Source organism: Tupaia chinensis, unplaced genomic scaffold (genome assembly GCF_000334495.1).
Source record: "Tupaia chinensis unplaced genomic scaffold, TupChi_1.0 Scaffold000335_1, whole genome shotgun sequence".
NCBI lineage: Eukaryota > Metazoa > Chordata > Mammalia > Scandentia > Tupaiidae > Tupaia > Tupaia belangeri.
Window position 1 is genome coordinate 4,103,889 of NW_006159829.1, and position 16,501 is coordinate 4,120,389.

At 48.9% G+C, this 16,501-nt stretch overlaps 1 protein-coding gene across 1 annotated transcript in view; it reads left to right on the forward strand.

The window, feature by feature from the left end:
- The window catches only part of COL22A1 (collagen type XXII alpha 1 chain), a 272,600-nt gene that overhangs the window by 103,866 nt on the left and 152,233 nt on the right, over window positions 1-16,501 (forward strand). The window contains exons 18-22 of the mRNA XM_027773278.1: window positions 2,563-2,610; window positions 6,674-6,718; window positions 6,974-7,003; window positions 7,265-7,318; window positions 11,760-11,813. Of these exons, the coding sequence (XP_027629079.1) occupies window positions 2,563-2,610; window positions 6,674-6,718; window positions 6,974-7,003; window positions 7,265-7,318; window positions 11,760-11,813 (231 nt within the window). The remainder of the gene's footprint in view (window positions 1-2,562; window positions 2,611-6,673; window positions 6,719-6,973; window positions 7,004-7,264; window positions 7,319-11,759; window positions 11,814-16,501) is intronic.

The window sequence follows — 16,501 nt, forward strand, 5'->3', positions numbered from 1 at the left end:
AGGAATGCAGGTAAATGGGGGTTGGCACTGGGGGCTGGGGTTTGTCAGGGGACAGGAATGACAAGTGTCTCCAGGAGGCTCAGCAACTAGTCCCCAGCCTCTGGCCACGCACTGACTCCTCCATGTCAGCACTGGGGCTCGCAGAGCACACACATTAAATCCATGTTACACTGCATGACGGGACGTGCATCATGAATGTAAAGGAATATGTCTAATGTGCACACCTGTGAAGTGAATATGCATAGAGGCACAGGGCAGTCTGGTGCAGAGTGGAAGATTAGAACCAACTGAAATGCTCACTGGCAAGTTGGATAAATCAGGATGCATTGAGTAGGAGTAATAGGAGGTCGTGCATGTGCCATAACTTAATCACTTGCTCAATGATCTGATATGGACTTCTGTAAGGTAGACTGTTACGTGGAAATAAGAAAAATGAGAATAGTGTGGGGAAATGTATTTATAGACTTGGATAATCCCTGGAAGGGCAGGCAAGAAAATGATAACCTGGTTACTTGCCTATCTTGGAAGAATACTTTAGAGGGCTGTTGGATGGGGTAGGAGAAAAACACCCTTAAATATTGACCCATGTGAAAGTATTATCTATTCCAAAAGTAACTAAATTTAATATATAAGCAGGGGCCAGAAGGTGGTGTGGTGGTTAAGGCACTGGGCTGCCACATGGCTGACTACTGTTCAAGTCCCAGACCTGGCAACTTGAAAGTCACATGGGGGAAGGGAGGCAGCAGGTGGCATGATGGTTAAGGTACTGGATTCCAATATGGCTGACCACAGTTCAAGTTCTAGACCCAGCAGCTTAAAAATCATGTCACGCTCATGTGCATGCCCATCCAAAATTCCAAAAGGATAATGAAGGAGAAGGGATGGTGGCTTGACCATCCACCCTAGGTGGGTGATTTCTCCAGTGAGCACACACGTCCTATCACAAAAAAAAAAGAAAAAATAGAATCTGGGGGTGTGTCTGTGTGTGCCCAAAGTCCCAGGAAGAGGATGGAAGAGATGGGGTTGTGATGTGGCCGTCCCTCCTGGGGGGTGATTTCTCATTTCTCATCTTCCCTCTCTCTCTCTGTCTCTCCAAGGCAAGTGCACACATGCTATGGCTAAAACCTAAATGTCTGTGTGTGTGTGTGTTTGCGTGTGCGTGTGCGTGTGTGTGTGTGTGTGTGCGTGTGTGTGGTTAAAAGCAAAACTGAAATAAACCCTAAAATCATACATCCATATTGAAGACAATTAGGAAAATACTCATCATCTTGAATAGTATAATTTAACATATCGATATATTATTCAATTAATACAGTTACATAAGTATAAATTTGAATCCTTGGATAAAATGGCAAATCACATATATAAAGTATATTCACTATAAATTAATTATAATGCATATGTTAATTTAAATGTGCTATTTTAATATAAATTAAATTTACTTAAACCTAGAAATAATATCTGGATTTATCAATATATTTATTGTCACTTACAAATACTTCTCTGTTTATTTTCCCTTCCCTCAACATTACATCATAAACATGTGACTATTTTCTTAACTATTCACCATGTCATCATTACTCAATGACCTCTCAGTGTTCTATGAATGTACCATCGCTTAATTATTTGCTAAGAAATATTATTGTGCTGCCTCTGTGGCAGGCCAGGCTCTCAGCAGTGGAAGAGCCCGCGTGGTGACAGCCAGGAAGAGTAATTATTTGGCAGGAGGGCAGCAGAGGAGAGCCCGAGGGTGCAGAGGAAGTGAGCACCATGGAGGCTGTAGGTCTGTGGAGATCGTTGGTATCAGTAAAAAGGGATGAGGTGCTCGTGCATCATTCTGTGCATCTCTAATGATACTTTCCTACAAAATGTCACCCTGTCAATGGGATGAATGCTGACTATCCAGCTGCCTTCCAGAACCTTCCTTGTTTCTGTGAGACTGACATGAGGGCTCCGTGGGAAGCAGCTCTTGGGCTTCAGTGCACTTCCCCATGGGATCTTTACATACTCAGCCCTTCTTCCTGGCCACTCTTGGAAGGTGGCCCTGAAGAGGAGGGGTGTGTTTTCAACACCCCCTTCCCAGGTTTCTGGCACCTCAGTTTCCCTTAGGCATCAACAAATCCTGGCCAGAGCCTGGGCAGCCCTTTTTCTCGTCCCTCAAGCCTGGACATGCCTTACTCCTCAGATCTCTAAGGATTTCCAAATGACTCTGAGGCACCCCCTCTACACCTCCTGGACCCAAGGAAGAGCTTGGTTACTTTTGCTTCTACCTTTTGCCCAGATTCTCTACAATGTATCCCAATATCCCTAAGGAAGTCATCATTTCTCCTTGAAATGGGTTATCCACACTGCAGAGCAGTGTGACTCCAGCCAAGAAGTCATGGAGGCGTGGCATGTAGGTCAGTCGATGGACATCCTAGCAATAAGCACAGCCCAGAGGCCTGATCTAGAGGACTTTGGCGTCTGAAGGAAAGTCGCCCACAGCTTCCGAGCTGCCCTTGCCGCTCCACTCAGTGCTGTATCCCGAGTGCCTGCTCTAATCTGCTTTTCCTCTCTTTCCTACAGGGAAGACCTGGCCTTCCTGGTGCAGCAGGGCCCCAGGGAGAGAAGGTAAGCCAAACCACACGGTTACCAATGGCTCTGGGCTCTGGGCAAGCAGGTGCGAGAACTGCCCTCCCGAATAAACCAGGCCCCGGGAGAAGGGGGCAGTGTGGGGTCTGGGAGAGAATTGCACACAGAGGACGTGAGCTGGGAGTCAGGAACGCAGAGAAGTAGAACTTCTGGCTATTCTATTTAAACCATTTCTCCACCTTTAGGAATAAGAATTCTTTAAAAACACAAACAAACAAACAACAACAACAACAAAAAAAAACAGCAACAAAAACATTACAAAATATTACATTCTCTTATGTAATATCCAGGTGTATTAAAATCTTACACTACTTGAAATGCTTTTTAGACTAGGAAAGGCTATGAATGAATACAAAAATTACCTTACAAATTCCTCTTTTCCTCTTCCTCCTTTTGGCCTTCTCTGTCCTCTCCAATATTTTACATATTTTTTCTTTGTCAGAATAAGAATCCTAAAAATGTACTGGGCATTTAATAAACAAGTTGAAGGTTGTATCCTGTCATATTGATCATCTATAACATTTTAGAAAAACTTTCCATAAAACGGTGATAGATAGCAAATATCCTGTGGGAAGAGGGTGGGAGAAGAAAGAGAGTCCGAGGAACGACATTAGGAGAAAAATAGAGAGGCAAGACATTTATGGGACAAAGGAATGGGTTATCATCTGTTGATAAGGTGTATAGTATTCCCAACTGGACTGGGGAGAAATGGATTCATGATGGAACACTCACATTACAAGCTGAGTGATATATGTGACTGAATGTATAAAAATAATAAAATTTTAATTTAATTTAAAAAGACAACTAAATAATGCTGCTTAGAATTTCTATATCTCAACTGAAATATCTGCGTGTAAAAGTTCCTTGCAAATTGTGAAGTGCTTTTGAACACATACGTGAAAGTAATAACCCACCCAAGCATTCAGGAGAACATTTCGTCATAAACATTGCATCAAAAGCTTGTGACTATTTTCTTAAATACTCACCACAGTCATTACTCAGATGACCTCTTAGTGTTCTATGGTATGAATGTACCATCGCTTAATCGTTTGTTTAGAAATATTTATTGTGCTGCCTCAGGAGCAGGCCAGAAAATGGCTTATCCACACGACAGACCAGTTTGACTCCAACAGAGAAGTCGTGGAGACATGGAGAGGGAAAACGAGAAGGTGTGACGTCAGATTTGGATTGCAGTAGAAGGGATGATAAGACACAGCCCTGTGTTTGAGGACAAAGAAAGCCCTTCTTCCAGATTTCTAGACAGGCCCTCAGGAGACATCAGGCATCTGGTAGAGGACAACCAGGGAGAGGAGGATCAGAGAAGCGGCCCCAGCCCAGCTGAGAAGGGCCAGGCCAGGGAACGTCACTTCTCAAGAGGCTTTTCACAGAGTTTGGGCGAAGGTCACTGTCAGACTCGGACTCATTCCCAGATAGGCCGAAAGTGAAGGGAAGGGAAAGGCCACTCTGACTTGCTGTAGAAGCAGGCAGGGTACGCTATAAATAAATAAATAGACTCACGAGCTGGAAAACAACCTCAGCTTAGGAGCGGGAACTGGAGGTTGTTAATGTCTTACAAACCTGCTCACTTGAGCTTCGGTTCTAGCTGAGTTAATTATTTGTTCTCCTTCTAAGTATTTTTAGAGTTGAGATTTACATTGTTATATTATTCTGGTGTCAGGATTTTAACATGCTCTTGCAGTTCCCTGACAGGGGGTGCTAAATTCTAAAATAAGTAGTTTATTTCAAGTCAGAAGCTTTGTGCAGTTTATACCTGGGTGATGACCCTTTCCTGCTGCCGTCCCTGAGTGTGTCTGTGTGAGCGTTATAAATTAGAGCCTTCTGCCTCATTCGTAGATTTGATTTTGCCCCTCAGATGGGGGACTGCCAAGCTATCTGTCATTGCTTAGAATGATCAGTGCAGCAGAGTTGGAAAGACGAGGCCAATGACCAGGATACTATTTTTGTTGTCGTTGCTTGAATAGCTAAGAAACCAGAGGCTCCAGGTGATAGGGCTCCTCTCCTCTCATTCTGAGAAGTGTCATTGAGGCAATCAGACATTATGCAATCTTTGAGGAAGTTATTGGAATGATAGAGATGATCTTTTTTTTTTTTTTTGGAGAGGTTTTTTTTTTATTTTTTTTTATTTCTTGCTATAGGGTGCGTGCGCTTGCCAGACAGAGAGAGACAGAGAGACAGAAAGCGAGAAATCACCCCCCAGGGGGGATGGCCACGCCACAATCCCTCTTCCTTCCTCCATTCTCCTCTCGGGATCTTGGGCATGCACGCACACACGCTCAGCATGAGTTTAAGCCACTAGCTCTGGGACTTGAACCATGGTCGACTACATGGGAATCCAGCAACATAGCCTTTACGACAGCTGCTGGTCCCAATGATCTTTTAAACATCTTTGCTCTACAAATGAGGGAGTTTAAGACCCTGAAAATTAGAGCAGGTGCTCAAGACCCCACAGTGGATTAAATCATCATCCAAAGCCCAAGTTCATAGCATGTCCCTGTCCATCTAGTGATGTGCTACAGGTCTAGACATCAGGGGATGCATTTCTAGGGCCAAATTAAGAATTTTTACTGAACTGACTTCATGGTTGTACTAGTTATCTATGCTGTGTAACAAGTCATCCTGACCTTCAGCAGCTTAAATAGCAATCATGTATCAGCTCACATGGTTTCTGAGGGCAGGAATATGGTGGGAACAGCATGAGTGAATTGTTGGTCTCAGGGTGTTTCCTGGGATTGTAGCCACCCTGTCAGGTGGGGTGCAGTTATCTCCAGGGTCCCCTAAGAGTGAGCAGGGATGAGGGAACCCAAAATGAAAGCCATGGTCATTTTTATAACCTAACATGGACAGTCACGTACCTCCACTTTTGCTATTGCTGCTGTTAGTCACATAGATGAAAATGGGCACAGGGAAGTCACCATACAAGGGTGAGTACCAGGAGATAGGGACTGCTGCAGGCTTCATCGCAGCTGGCCCGCACAGTGGCCAGAACTGATCATTGCAAAAAATGCGTCACCCATCTAATAGAAGATGACTCTGTGAAAGATTTTTATTCTATTTATGTATTTTTAAGAGAGATTTTTGCTGTAGGGTGCGTGTGCTTGCTGGAGAGACAGAGATAGTGAGAAATCACCCTCTGGGGGAATGGTTATGCCACAGTCCCTTCTCCTCCATTCTCCTCTCGGCATCTTCAGCATGCATGCACATGCATCAGCTGTGAGTTTTAAGCCGCCAGATCCAAGACTCAAACTGCAGTCGACTACATGGGAGCCCAGCGATGTAACCATTACGCCATCTGCTGGTCCCTCTATTTACATATTTTTGACCTTGAACGGGTGATTAAACATTGATGTGCCTCAGTGTCCTCATCTCTAAGATAGGAAGGGGAACAGATATTGGTGGAACAGTAGCAGAACATTCTGAGAATGACCCCCACGGGAAGGTCTAGGTTCCCGTCCAGAACCTGGTGAGCGTGCCTGTGTGTGTACTATGTCTATAGCTGGCTGAAGCTGGGTAGATCATAGCGTGATAAGGGGGATGCCTGTCTGTCTGTCTGTCTTGCTAATAGAAGACATAAATAAATAAGCCTTAAAAACAGGATAGGAAAGGTAGTATCACAGGGTAGAAGAGTTAACCACGCCTGCCACAGGGACATGCCAAAGATCTCGTTGTCTTTCCCGTGCCCAGCACAGTGCCTTGTAGAAGTGTGCTCACTGAGTAGTGGACCGTAGGCTGCTGTCAGGAAGCCGGTGGTTGAGAAAAGCCACGAGGTGATTATGGAGCACCAGTTAGACTGGGCTGAGTGTGCACAAACCTACCCTCAAGAAGACCGTGATCTTGTTGCTAAGATGAGACCGAGAAGCAGAAGCTTAAAGACTGTAACAGGAGGGAGTAAACCCGGGCCTGACTGCCAGACCTGTCACAGAGCACAGAGCAGGAAGTGGTGCCTGCTTCTTAATGTGGGGAGGAGAACGGCAGAGGAAGGTGGCAACAAGTAACCACGGGGATGCTTGATATTTCCACACAGGGCGACGTGGGACCTGCAGGGCCACCTGGTGTGCCGGGCTCTGTGGTGAGTCACCAGTGGTTGGGATTGCAGACTTACACGTGGTAGATGTTGGAGGAGTCCTTACCTGTAAAAGTAAGGCAGAACCTTCTAATAACACTGGTCAGATAGAAGCTCTCGACACTGAAAATGGGGTAAGTCGGAGGAAAGCCGCAGACACCTGCATGTAGCTCTCTGTGAAAGCCTTGATAAGCTGAGGCAGGCTGACATTGTGGAGGGAATGCTGTCAACACCTTTGCTAATGCCTGGTTTGTCTCCCAGGTGCAGAGAGAGGGCCTGAAGGGAGAGCAGGTAAGAGGGTGCAGGCTCTTCCACCATGGGACTCAGGGGGTAGCAGTGGTAGAAGAGCCATGCCGTGGGTGGGGCCCACATGGCACCTTTCAGAGATGCATCCAGGTGGCTTGTTGCCAGGAGTGCCAATACTGCACCTGTTTCTGTGGGCATCTCCTGAGATCTCAGGAAGTAAACTGTGGTCAGGAAAGGGCTCTGGTGGTTCCCGTAATGTGGAGGGGGCAGTGGTGAGTAATGAGTGTGTTTTTTTTGCATCACCAGGGAGCTCCAGGACCTAGAGGTCACCAGGGCCCACCCGGGCCCCCAGGGGCTCCAGTAAGTCATCCTCCCAAGCCCAGCCCTGCTTTGAACCCCCCGGGTCTGCACAGCAATAACCGTACTGTCTGCCGAGCACGGTGATATCTTGGAACCCTCACATCCCCTGGGTGCCAGATGCTGCTGTCAACACCATCCTCCACGGGAGGACACAGCCTTGAGAAGAAGCTGCTCCCTGCCACAGGTCACCAGGTCTACAGTGTGGAGCTGGAACTGCAGCCTGGCAGTGGCCTTCAGAGCCCCCATCTACATGGGCCATGGTTGTGGCTTCTGGGCATTCAGTCTGGTTGTGTTAGTTTCCCTTCAGACAAAACAGAGTGAGCACAGCAGACACCAGTGCCGATTAACCACTCGCCGTGCACATCGGCTCTCCCATGTTTCTGAGGGGACTAACCTTGCAGGGGCTTGGGGCACTTCGGCCTTTGGCTTACCCTCTGTAATAATATGTAAATAACCACTTGAGGAAAGACCATTCAAAGAGCCCCTGTGAGATTTGGGGGCTGAGCTCAGGTTCCGAGGATTAAGGACAGTAAACTCCACAGGTTCACTCTCTCTCTTTTTTTTTTTTTTGAGAGGTTTTCGCTATAGGGTGCGTGCACTCGCCAGAAAGACAGAGAGAGACAGAGAGACAGAAAGCAAGAAATCACCTCCCAGGGGGGATGACCACACCGCAATCCCTTCTCCTCCATTCTCCTCTCGGGATCTTGGGCACGCATGCACATGCACCCGGCGTGAGTTTTAAGCCACCTGTTCTGGGCCTCGAACCGCGATCGACTACATGGGAGTCCAGCGACACAGCCATTACGCCAACTGCTGGTCCCCACAGGTTCTCACTTTAAAGATGCTTCTCCCAGCAGCACGGCATGCCCCTTTCAAGTTACTCTATTTCACTGAAGGCAATGAGACAACTCTGGCTTATCAACAGCCACAAGTCAGATTCGTATCCCACCTATTGAAGCCCGTTCCTCTTTAGGATGAGGTTGTATCATCTTACTCAGGCAGAAAACGAGCAAGCACTTAGATGATGTTTAATTCTCATTTAGCCAGGACAGTTTTGTAGGAGAGATTTGGGGTTAGACATGCTACCTTCTGCCTCTGACCTCGCCGAGGCTCAGTGTCCAGAGCTGCCCACACGGTCATAACCACCGATGTGAACTGGTAAGCAGGGGGCAGTGTGCTCCTAATCGGAGGCTCCCTGTGCATTCAGGCTCCGTATCTCAGCCCCCCACCGGCAGGTATGAATGTGCCTAGTGGGCTATACGAGAGGTCTTTGAACATCCATGTGTCGTGAAAAAAACATGGATGATTCCAATATTTTTACACCAAAATATACTCTTACCTTAATTTCATTTTCCATGCACTTTTTGCGGTCCCCTCGTATTTTCATATACAAATATATGTATTTTATGTCTGCAAGGCTGGAGGTTTATTTTTCATCTTTTACCAGCAAGGACATTGGTGCAGACATTGAGTGCTTGCACAAAGCCACACAGCTGTCAAGAAGTCCCGGTGACCTCTGAGCCCAGGCTGTGGGCTGGGCAGCCCACGCACGTGGCTGAGTGCGCGATGCGGCAGCACTTCCTCCAAGCTGTGTGAGGGGAGTTACTATACTCTGCGGCTCTCAGTAAGGAGTGCAGAGCTGAAGATGCCCATCTCTGCTTCATCATGAGGCACCTTTCTTGGCCTCTTTCTGGGCCCAGAATGTTTGGCAGTCCTCACCAGTGATGCAGATTTCACTAGGATACATGAGGGAAGGAGAGAGGAAGAAATCTCTACCATTCGGGGCCATCTACTTCATATCAAGCAAAATATTAAGACTGAAATGTGTTGGCGAATGACACACGGACCAATCTTGTGGTCTATGAGGAAGATATTTTTAAAAGGAAACCATTGGGCCAGCAGGTGGCAGGTAGGTTAGGGCATTGGATCCCACGTGACCAATTTTGTGATTCATGTCCCAGACCTGGTGCCTTGAGGATCATGCTGGGCATGTGTGCGTGTGTGCCCACAATTCCAAGAGGAGAATGGAGGAGGAAGGATTGCAGCATGGCCATTCCGCTGAGGGGTGGTTTCTCACTTTCCCTCTCTCTCTCTGGTGAGCATGTGCACGTTATAAAGGAAGGAAGGAAGGAAGGAAGGAAGGAAGGAAGGAAGGAAGGAAGGAAGGAAGGAAGGAAGGAAGGAAGGAGGAAAGAAAGAAAGAAAGAAAGATGACTAGTGGGGAATTCCTGCACGTGTCATGTCTACCATCTGTCACTCTGGGCGTGGGATAGGCCTTGAGCCTCCCTACACTCTACCACAGAAGGCCTCAAGCCTGGTGTCCACCCAGTTGTCCATGTGCTAGGTTCTCTCTGGACGGTGCCATGGTGCAGCAGGATTCAGTACAATGCCCGTTTGGGGCAGAATTCATCACGCAAACAGCCTGGCAAAAGGCATTGTTAAAGGGGATGCATTAAGGAAAGATTCAAGACCGTGTCATTCTCAGACTCAAGGCCAGTGTCTGTCCCATCTCTAAATCTGCAAGACTTACCACGCGGTGGGGCTCTGACATGTGCTGGCAGGGGAATGGCCTATAGAGCAGGTATCGAGAGGGGCACTGGAGTGGGACCAGCCTGTGGTGTGAACTCAGGAAGAACAATAGAGCCAGGTGGTCCTTAGAACTAGGATCCAGATTCTGCCACCAAGTCGTCCTGTGTCTCCAGTGACACCGCTTAGCCTGGTTGTCGTCCAGTCCATCTCTGATTTAGAAGTCATGATCGTGCTCCGCTAAACAAATGTGCTAGGAAGCTTAGAGAAACTGACGTACGAAACCGTGTTCCGTGGAGCCTGATCAACCCAGTGCTGGCATCGGGTGTCATTTCTGTCTTCTTTTGAAACCCCAGCAGCACCTAGCTCAGGGTTTTTGCAGAGCAGCTACTTCCTAAATATTCATTGGATGGAATCAATCGAGAGGCTGGCTTCGGTGACTTCTGTCGCGAATGGAAAATTTTGAGTTTGTGTTCAGCAATCCCAGAGAGAGGAAAATATGTCCCGCTCTCCAAATGGAAACCATGCGCAGCATTCTGCATCCAAATGGGGACATCTTTTGTCCTTTCCCAAGAGGAGACAGGCCCTGGTCGTGCTACCGATGTGTGGTGGAGAGGCTGCAGCGCCGGCTGGGCGGCTCGGTGTGGAAAGGAAACCCTCTGTGGCAGGGGCTTCTTGCTGTGTGCTGGGCTCCACAGAACCTCCTCCCGCAGCAGGGAGGGTCTCTCCTTTGCTGCAGTTTGTCTGTTTGTTATTCATTGATGTGGTGTTAGAAAGAGGAAGATCCTGGACCCGAACACAGCTTGGTCACTTAATAGTTATGCAGAACTTGGCAAGCGTAGCTTAGTTTGATGGTAATATTTATTGAAAGTGAGGAGATTGGAGCACAGAGAGCTTCTGGCTACAGTTCAGAGTGGTGACTGAGTCGGTGCCTGTGTCAGGAGTTTCTCCTGCCCCGTGGTTCCGTGCACCATTTGGGCATCAGAGTCCTGTCAGGAGGCCTGGGCACGGTGTCACTGCCTCCGTTCCCATTCCGCATGTGCTCTGAGGGGCTGTGCCATCCCCACCTCAGAGACGAGGTCACAAGGCCCACAGTGCCGAGTCTGCTCTGCACCCACACGACAGAAACCAGGCAGGGTGAAGCAGGCGGGGTTTGGGTGAGCTCGGCCTAACCCCTCCCTGCATCGGTGTTCTTTGTTTAACTGACAGGGCTCTTTCCTAGACAGTGTGTTCATTTATTTGCCTTGACTATCATATTTTTTACCTTTTACTCTCGGAGAGTCAGATTACCCGAGCTGGGAGGCTACAGGCAAAGGGCGCTGGCCTTAGAGTCAAAGACACGTGGATTCAGAAGAATTTTTTTTTTTACAAGAAATTTTTACTGTAGGGTGCATGCACTGCCTAGAAAGAGAGACAGACAGCAGAAATCACTCCCCAGAGGGGATGGCCATGCCATAGTCCCTTGTCTTCCATTCTTCTTTGGGAATTTTGGGCATGCACACACACATGTGCCTTGCATAAGTTTTAAGCCACCGGGTCCAGGACACGAACTGCATTTGACTGTGGGTGTCCAGTGATGTAACCATTGCACCATCTGCTGGTCCCTGGATGACATCCCTGTGTGCTGCTTGTAGACCATTAGTGCAAGCCATTTGACCCTTGCCGTCCTCATCTGTAGACACAGTGGTGCTGCCACATCTCCACTGTCTGCATACTTACTTAGGCCAAGTACATGTGCATGTTTTGAAGCTACTAGGAGAGAATGCGATGCTATTTCCTTCCCGACCTCCCGCTGTTCCCAACGAAGTGGGGTCATTTTTCTACCTAGCGAGAGTGAGAAGGAAGCAGATCTGCACTGTTGAACCCTGCACTGACTGTTATGTCTATTTTTTCCCTCTTTGTCACTTTCCCGAAGGGTCTGATGGGCCCAGAAGGCAAGGATGGACCGCCTGGTTTGCAAGGTCTCCGGGTAAGTAAGCTTCCCTCCTTTCTGAGGTCCCAGCTCACCCACCCCAGGCCCATTGTGAGAGCGCAGACAGGAGAGAAAGCCAGCCCAGGGGCTTGCCGTGAAGACTGGCAGCAGAACGAAGGCTCAGATTCGGTTCATCGAACACGGCTGAGGACCTGCTCTGTCTGCCTGGACGTGGAGGGGTCTTGTCTGCCATGAAACATGACCTCTATGATATCGGTGCCCCAGCTGAGAGAGGGCTAGTGCTAAGGGGATACTGAGAAGGGACAACGGGTACAGCCTGGAAGTAGCCAGCGCCTCTTAAAAGAGGTGATGTCTGAGCTAAGTCTTGAGAAAAGGTGATGTCTGAGCTAAGTCTCGAGAAAATTGAGTGAAAGTATAGACAGCCAACACATTACTGACTACTTTTTTTGAGATTAATTTAATTATATTAAGCATTATTTTTAATTTGCTATAGAGCATGTGTGCTCATCAGAGAAAGACAGAGAGAAAGTGAGAAAGTAAACCACCAGATCCAGGGCTTGAACTGCAGTCCACTGTGGGAGTTCAGTGCTTTAACTACCACATCACTATTGACTATTTGAATCTTAGCAATTGTGGTTTTTTGTTTGTTTGTTTGAAGAGAGAGTTATTTTTGCTATGGGGGCACATGTGCTCACCAGAGAGACAGAAAGTGAGAAATCATCCCCCATGGGGATGGCCACACTGGAGTCCCTTCTCCATTCTCTCAGGACCTTGGGCACACATGTAGACATGCCCAGAGTTAGTTTTAAATTGTCAGGTCCAGGGCTCGAACCATAGTCGACTATGTGGGAGTCCAGAAACATAACCATTATGACATTTGTTGGTCCTGCATCCGTGTTGTTACTGAATATTGTATTACCTCAATGTACTCCATGTAATTTAAGTGAGTGTTTTATACCTAAACTGTGCATACCTAATTTTTTCTTTATTTATGACTGAGCATGCGGTTGTGCATGGCAGGGCCCCTCCCTGTGCCATGATCCCCCCTCCAATTCTCCAGGCCATTGGATCTTGGACACTCATGTATGGGCCAGGAGTGCTCCAGGAAGACTGGGCTGGAAACTGGAGCCACGGTTGCCACGTGGGTCTGGCTTCTCTCGAGCTGCGCGTTCCTACTGCACCGTGGTGCTGGCCCGCCCAGCTGGTTTTAACCCACCAATACGCATGCATCCCGATATAACAGCATGTGCTCCCAGGAGACATCTGGAAGCACAGCTGAGCTAGGGGCCTGCGTGGGTGCCCCCGCCCCAAGCTAGACAAGACCCAGACTCAGCTGTGCATCCTAGTTCCCAACAGGGTGCCTGGCGCAGGTATGGGGCAGCTCACCTCTGTTGAACTCTCACCCTTACGCTCAGATATGCTTGACTAGTTCACAGAGAGAACTGTCCCAGCGGCACCACCATCCAAAGATGGCACAAGTGGCTCCAGGGATGAGGGGCTTTCTGCCTCTGGGGGATTTCAGTCCCAGGCCAGGGACTCACTGACAGGTGGCTGTGAGTAGGGGTCCTAGCATCTACAGAGGCCACGAGATTCTGTCACTCCGTGAAGTGGAGGGGGCTCAGTTGCTGTGGATGGCCCTGTCTGTGAGTGCTGGGCTGTCCCGATGACACTCACACCCTTGGTTCTGGTCATTCAGCACACACTTCAGCCCGCCCTTACCTTCAGGTGATCTTCCTTGGTTTTCAAACTCCTCTGCCTTCCACAACCACCTTGAATTCTCAGGCTCTTGTGGGGACCTTGCCTTGAAAGCCAGCTGAGATGTGGAGAGGTGTCACAGTGTGGGGTGAGAGAGAAGGGAGTTGCTTTGTCCCTACTGCGTGTCCTTGGCTATCTCACCACCCGTTCAGCATCCCCAGCTCCCCAGTTCTGGCCTCAGGCTCCCTGTTGGTCAGATAGGGCCGCTGGGTGGGCCAGAGCCAACTTGCCTTCTCTGCGGAGCGCAAGGATGTGAGCTGGGCAATGAGGTGCTCCTGGGCTGGGAGCTCGGCTCCACTGGCGGCACCCGGGGCCCTGCCAGCCACCGCCTCCCCGCCTGATCCCTCTTGTTGCAGTGGGGAAGGTGTGTGAGAAGGAGGGCCCTGTGTGGGCTCGACACGTGGGCCGGCTCTCAGTCTCAACATGCTCACGCATGTCTTAAGAACACAGTCACCTGTGCACTCCTACGTAATTAACGTCCATACCTGCCGCATTTCCCTTTGCTCTGAATGGCTGCTAGTGCTGCTCTCCCTAACGCAGCATTACCTGGCAGGTGGAACTGTGTATAGAGGGATGACGGCGAAGGTTTTACTACATCTTCATCTCCTCTGTTATTAAGGAGGGGAGGGAACATCTTGCTGGAAGCTTGTTTGTCAGGCCTCGCCATCTGGGACATGCCTTCTTAGAACCTACTGGGTGAGCATCCTGGGGGAGTCCGTTGTTATCCTGAGAAGCACTTTCTGCTCCTGTGAGTTAGACTGTCCAGCGAGGGTGTGATGCGGCCCAGGCTAACCCAGCCCAGGGGACTTCATTTGGGCAAATGTAGCAGGTAAGAAATTTGAGGAATAAATCAAAGAGACCCAGCGAAGCAAGCAGGGTGGAGGGATGGGCTGGAGTGACGGCTTGGGTTGGGGTGTGGTGTTTACTGAGTCCTATCTAGGCACCAGCCTTCACACCAACCCTGTCATCCCTGTTCCCACAGTGGACGGCACCCTCTGATACAACAGAGCCACTAAGTGGCCTCTGAGGGAGTCACACCTGGGATTATGTGTTGCCAAAGCCTGACTTCTTTCTGCTTCTCCTTCTATGTGTCAATGTCACCAAAGCCTGTGCTGAGCCCTTATGGTGTACAGGGCACTCTGACAAAGGATCTAGAACTTTCTGATAAGATTAAGGTCCCAACAACTAGGAGCTCACCATCCACCAAGGAACTCAGTGATTTGAACGGGGCCTAGATACCTCAGAGGGGTCGACAAAGACTATGGATGTTCAGAGATGAGGGATTCTAGCCCATTAGAGAGCCTGGAGGGGAGGATGCTGGGAGTGGGGGTGTTCTGGAAGCCGGGAAGTCCTAGGCAGAAGTGGTATTTGTGGTGACCTGCAGGAAAGAGCAGATTTCAGCAAGAGTTGGCAGGAACCGTGAAAATAGTCTTTCAGATCCAGAAGTGCCTCCAGAGAGGGCTCCTACCTCTGCACTTGCCGATGCTCTCGGCCGAGTTTGGAAGTCCGTCAGAGGAGGTAAAGGCTGCAGATGTGACGACTCATTCAAGCTCTGCAGATGCATAGCAGGCCGCTCTGCTGATCCCTGCCTTTTCTTTCTGTGCTTCTCTTTTCTGTTTTTATCGATTGTCTTCCTCCTGCTTGCCCTTCTCCCATCCTGGTCCCTTCTCTTCTACCCTTTCCTTTCTCCCCCAAACTTACACACTCAACAAATACTTCTTTGGCCTGTGCTGGTGCCAGGCATTGTCCTAGACTAGTGGGGAGTTTGGCGGGAAGGAGGAAGATGGCTTTCTGGCAGGCTCCACTGAACAGGCTGCAGCAATGTAAGGGGGCTGACTAAGCTGATACTTTGGGGTCAGTGCCCCGGTGGCAAGAGCTGGAGCGAAGGTCCTGGGACAGATGCCATGTCTGAGCTGGAGCCATGAAGGGGGCCAGCAGGAGGAGATGAAGTCAGAGCTTCAAGTCCTCAAGGCCCATCCGTGACCATTCCTGTGGGCCGCTGTCAGAACTTGGTATTTTGCTGTGAGTAAGCTGTGGAGCTACTGGACATTTTAACCAATGTTTTATTATGAAATAAAGTAATCATATGCAAAAGTAGAATAGCATCATGAACCCCCATGTACCCAATATCTGAGTCTGCACTTACAGAGACATTGATAAATCAGTTCAATTTCTTGTCACTTCTGCCTATTAGTTAGAAGCTATCTCCCAAATCACATCATTTTGTTTCTAAATATTTGTGTGCTATCTTCAGGAGGTGAGGAATTTTGAGAGAAGTGAAATCACAATACAATTACCCACCGAAATGTATGAGAACTACTTATTGAAGTTTCATCACATTTTTAGTCAGTTTTCAAAATTTCCCTTTCTTGTAAATTTCTGGTTGCGCTGTAGGGTTTTGAGGTTGGTGGCGACAGGCTCATTGTATATGCCAAGCACATCCCCATGTTAGGATGGACTACAAGGAGGGAGGGAGCAGTTAGGGGTGCCCACAGTGATCAATTGACCAGGGCCAGGGGCTGGGAGGAGCGAGGGGCTGGGAGGAGCGAAGGGCTGGGCGTACCCATCCTGCTTCGAGTCACACGCCTGGCCATGGGGACACCAAGGAAAGGGTGGAGTCCCCGCTCTGAATAACCCAGCAGTTAGCAGAGGAGTGAGTAAGAGTTACAAAGCAGGGCTAAGAGAGCATTAATATCGGGAGCAGCGAGGGTCCCCTCTTACCCTACCTCCTCTCGTGAATTGAGGATGCTAATCGAGGGTGTCTTTAGGGGTCCTTGACCCTAGCAATTCCCTCATTTGGACTGTGCTCCATCTTAAAGCCATTGCTGGGACTCAGTGCCTGCCCCTATGGCAGAGAGAGGAGAACTAAGTCATCTCGTTGTGGATTCGGAAGCAGCTTCCTGTGCCGTCGTCCTCTAGCTGAGTCAGGAGAACCCGAGGCAGAATGACTTATTCAGAATGACTTTCTT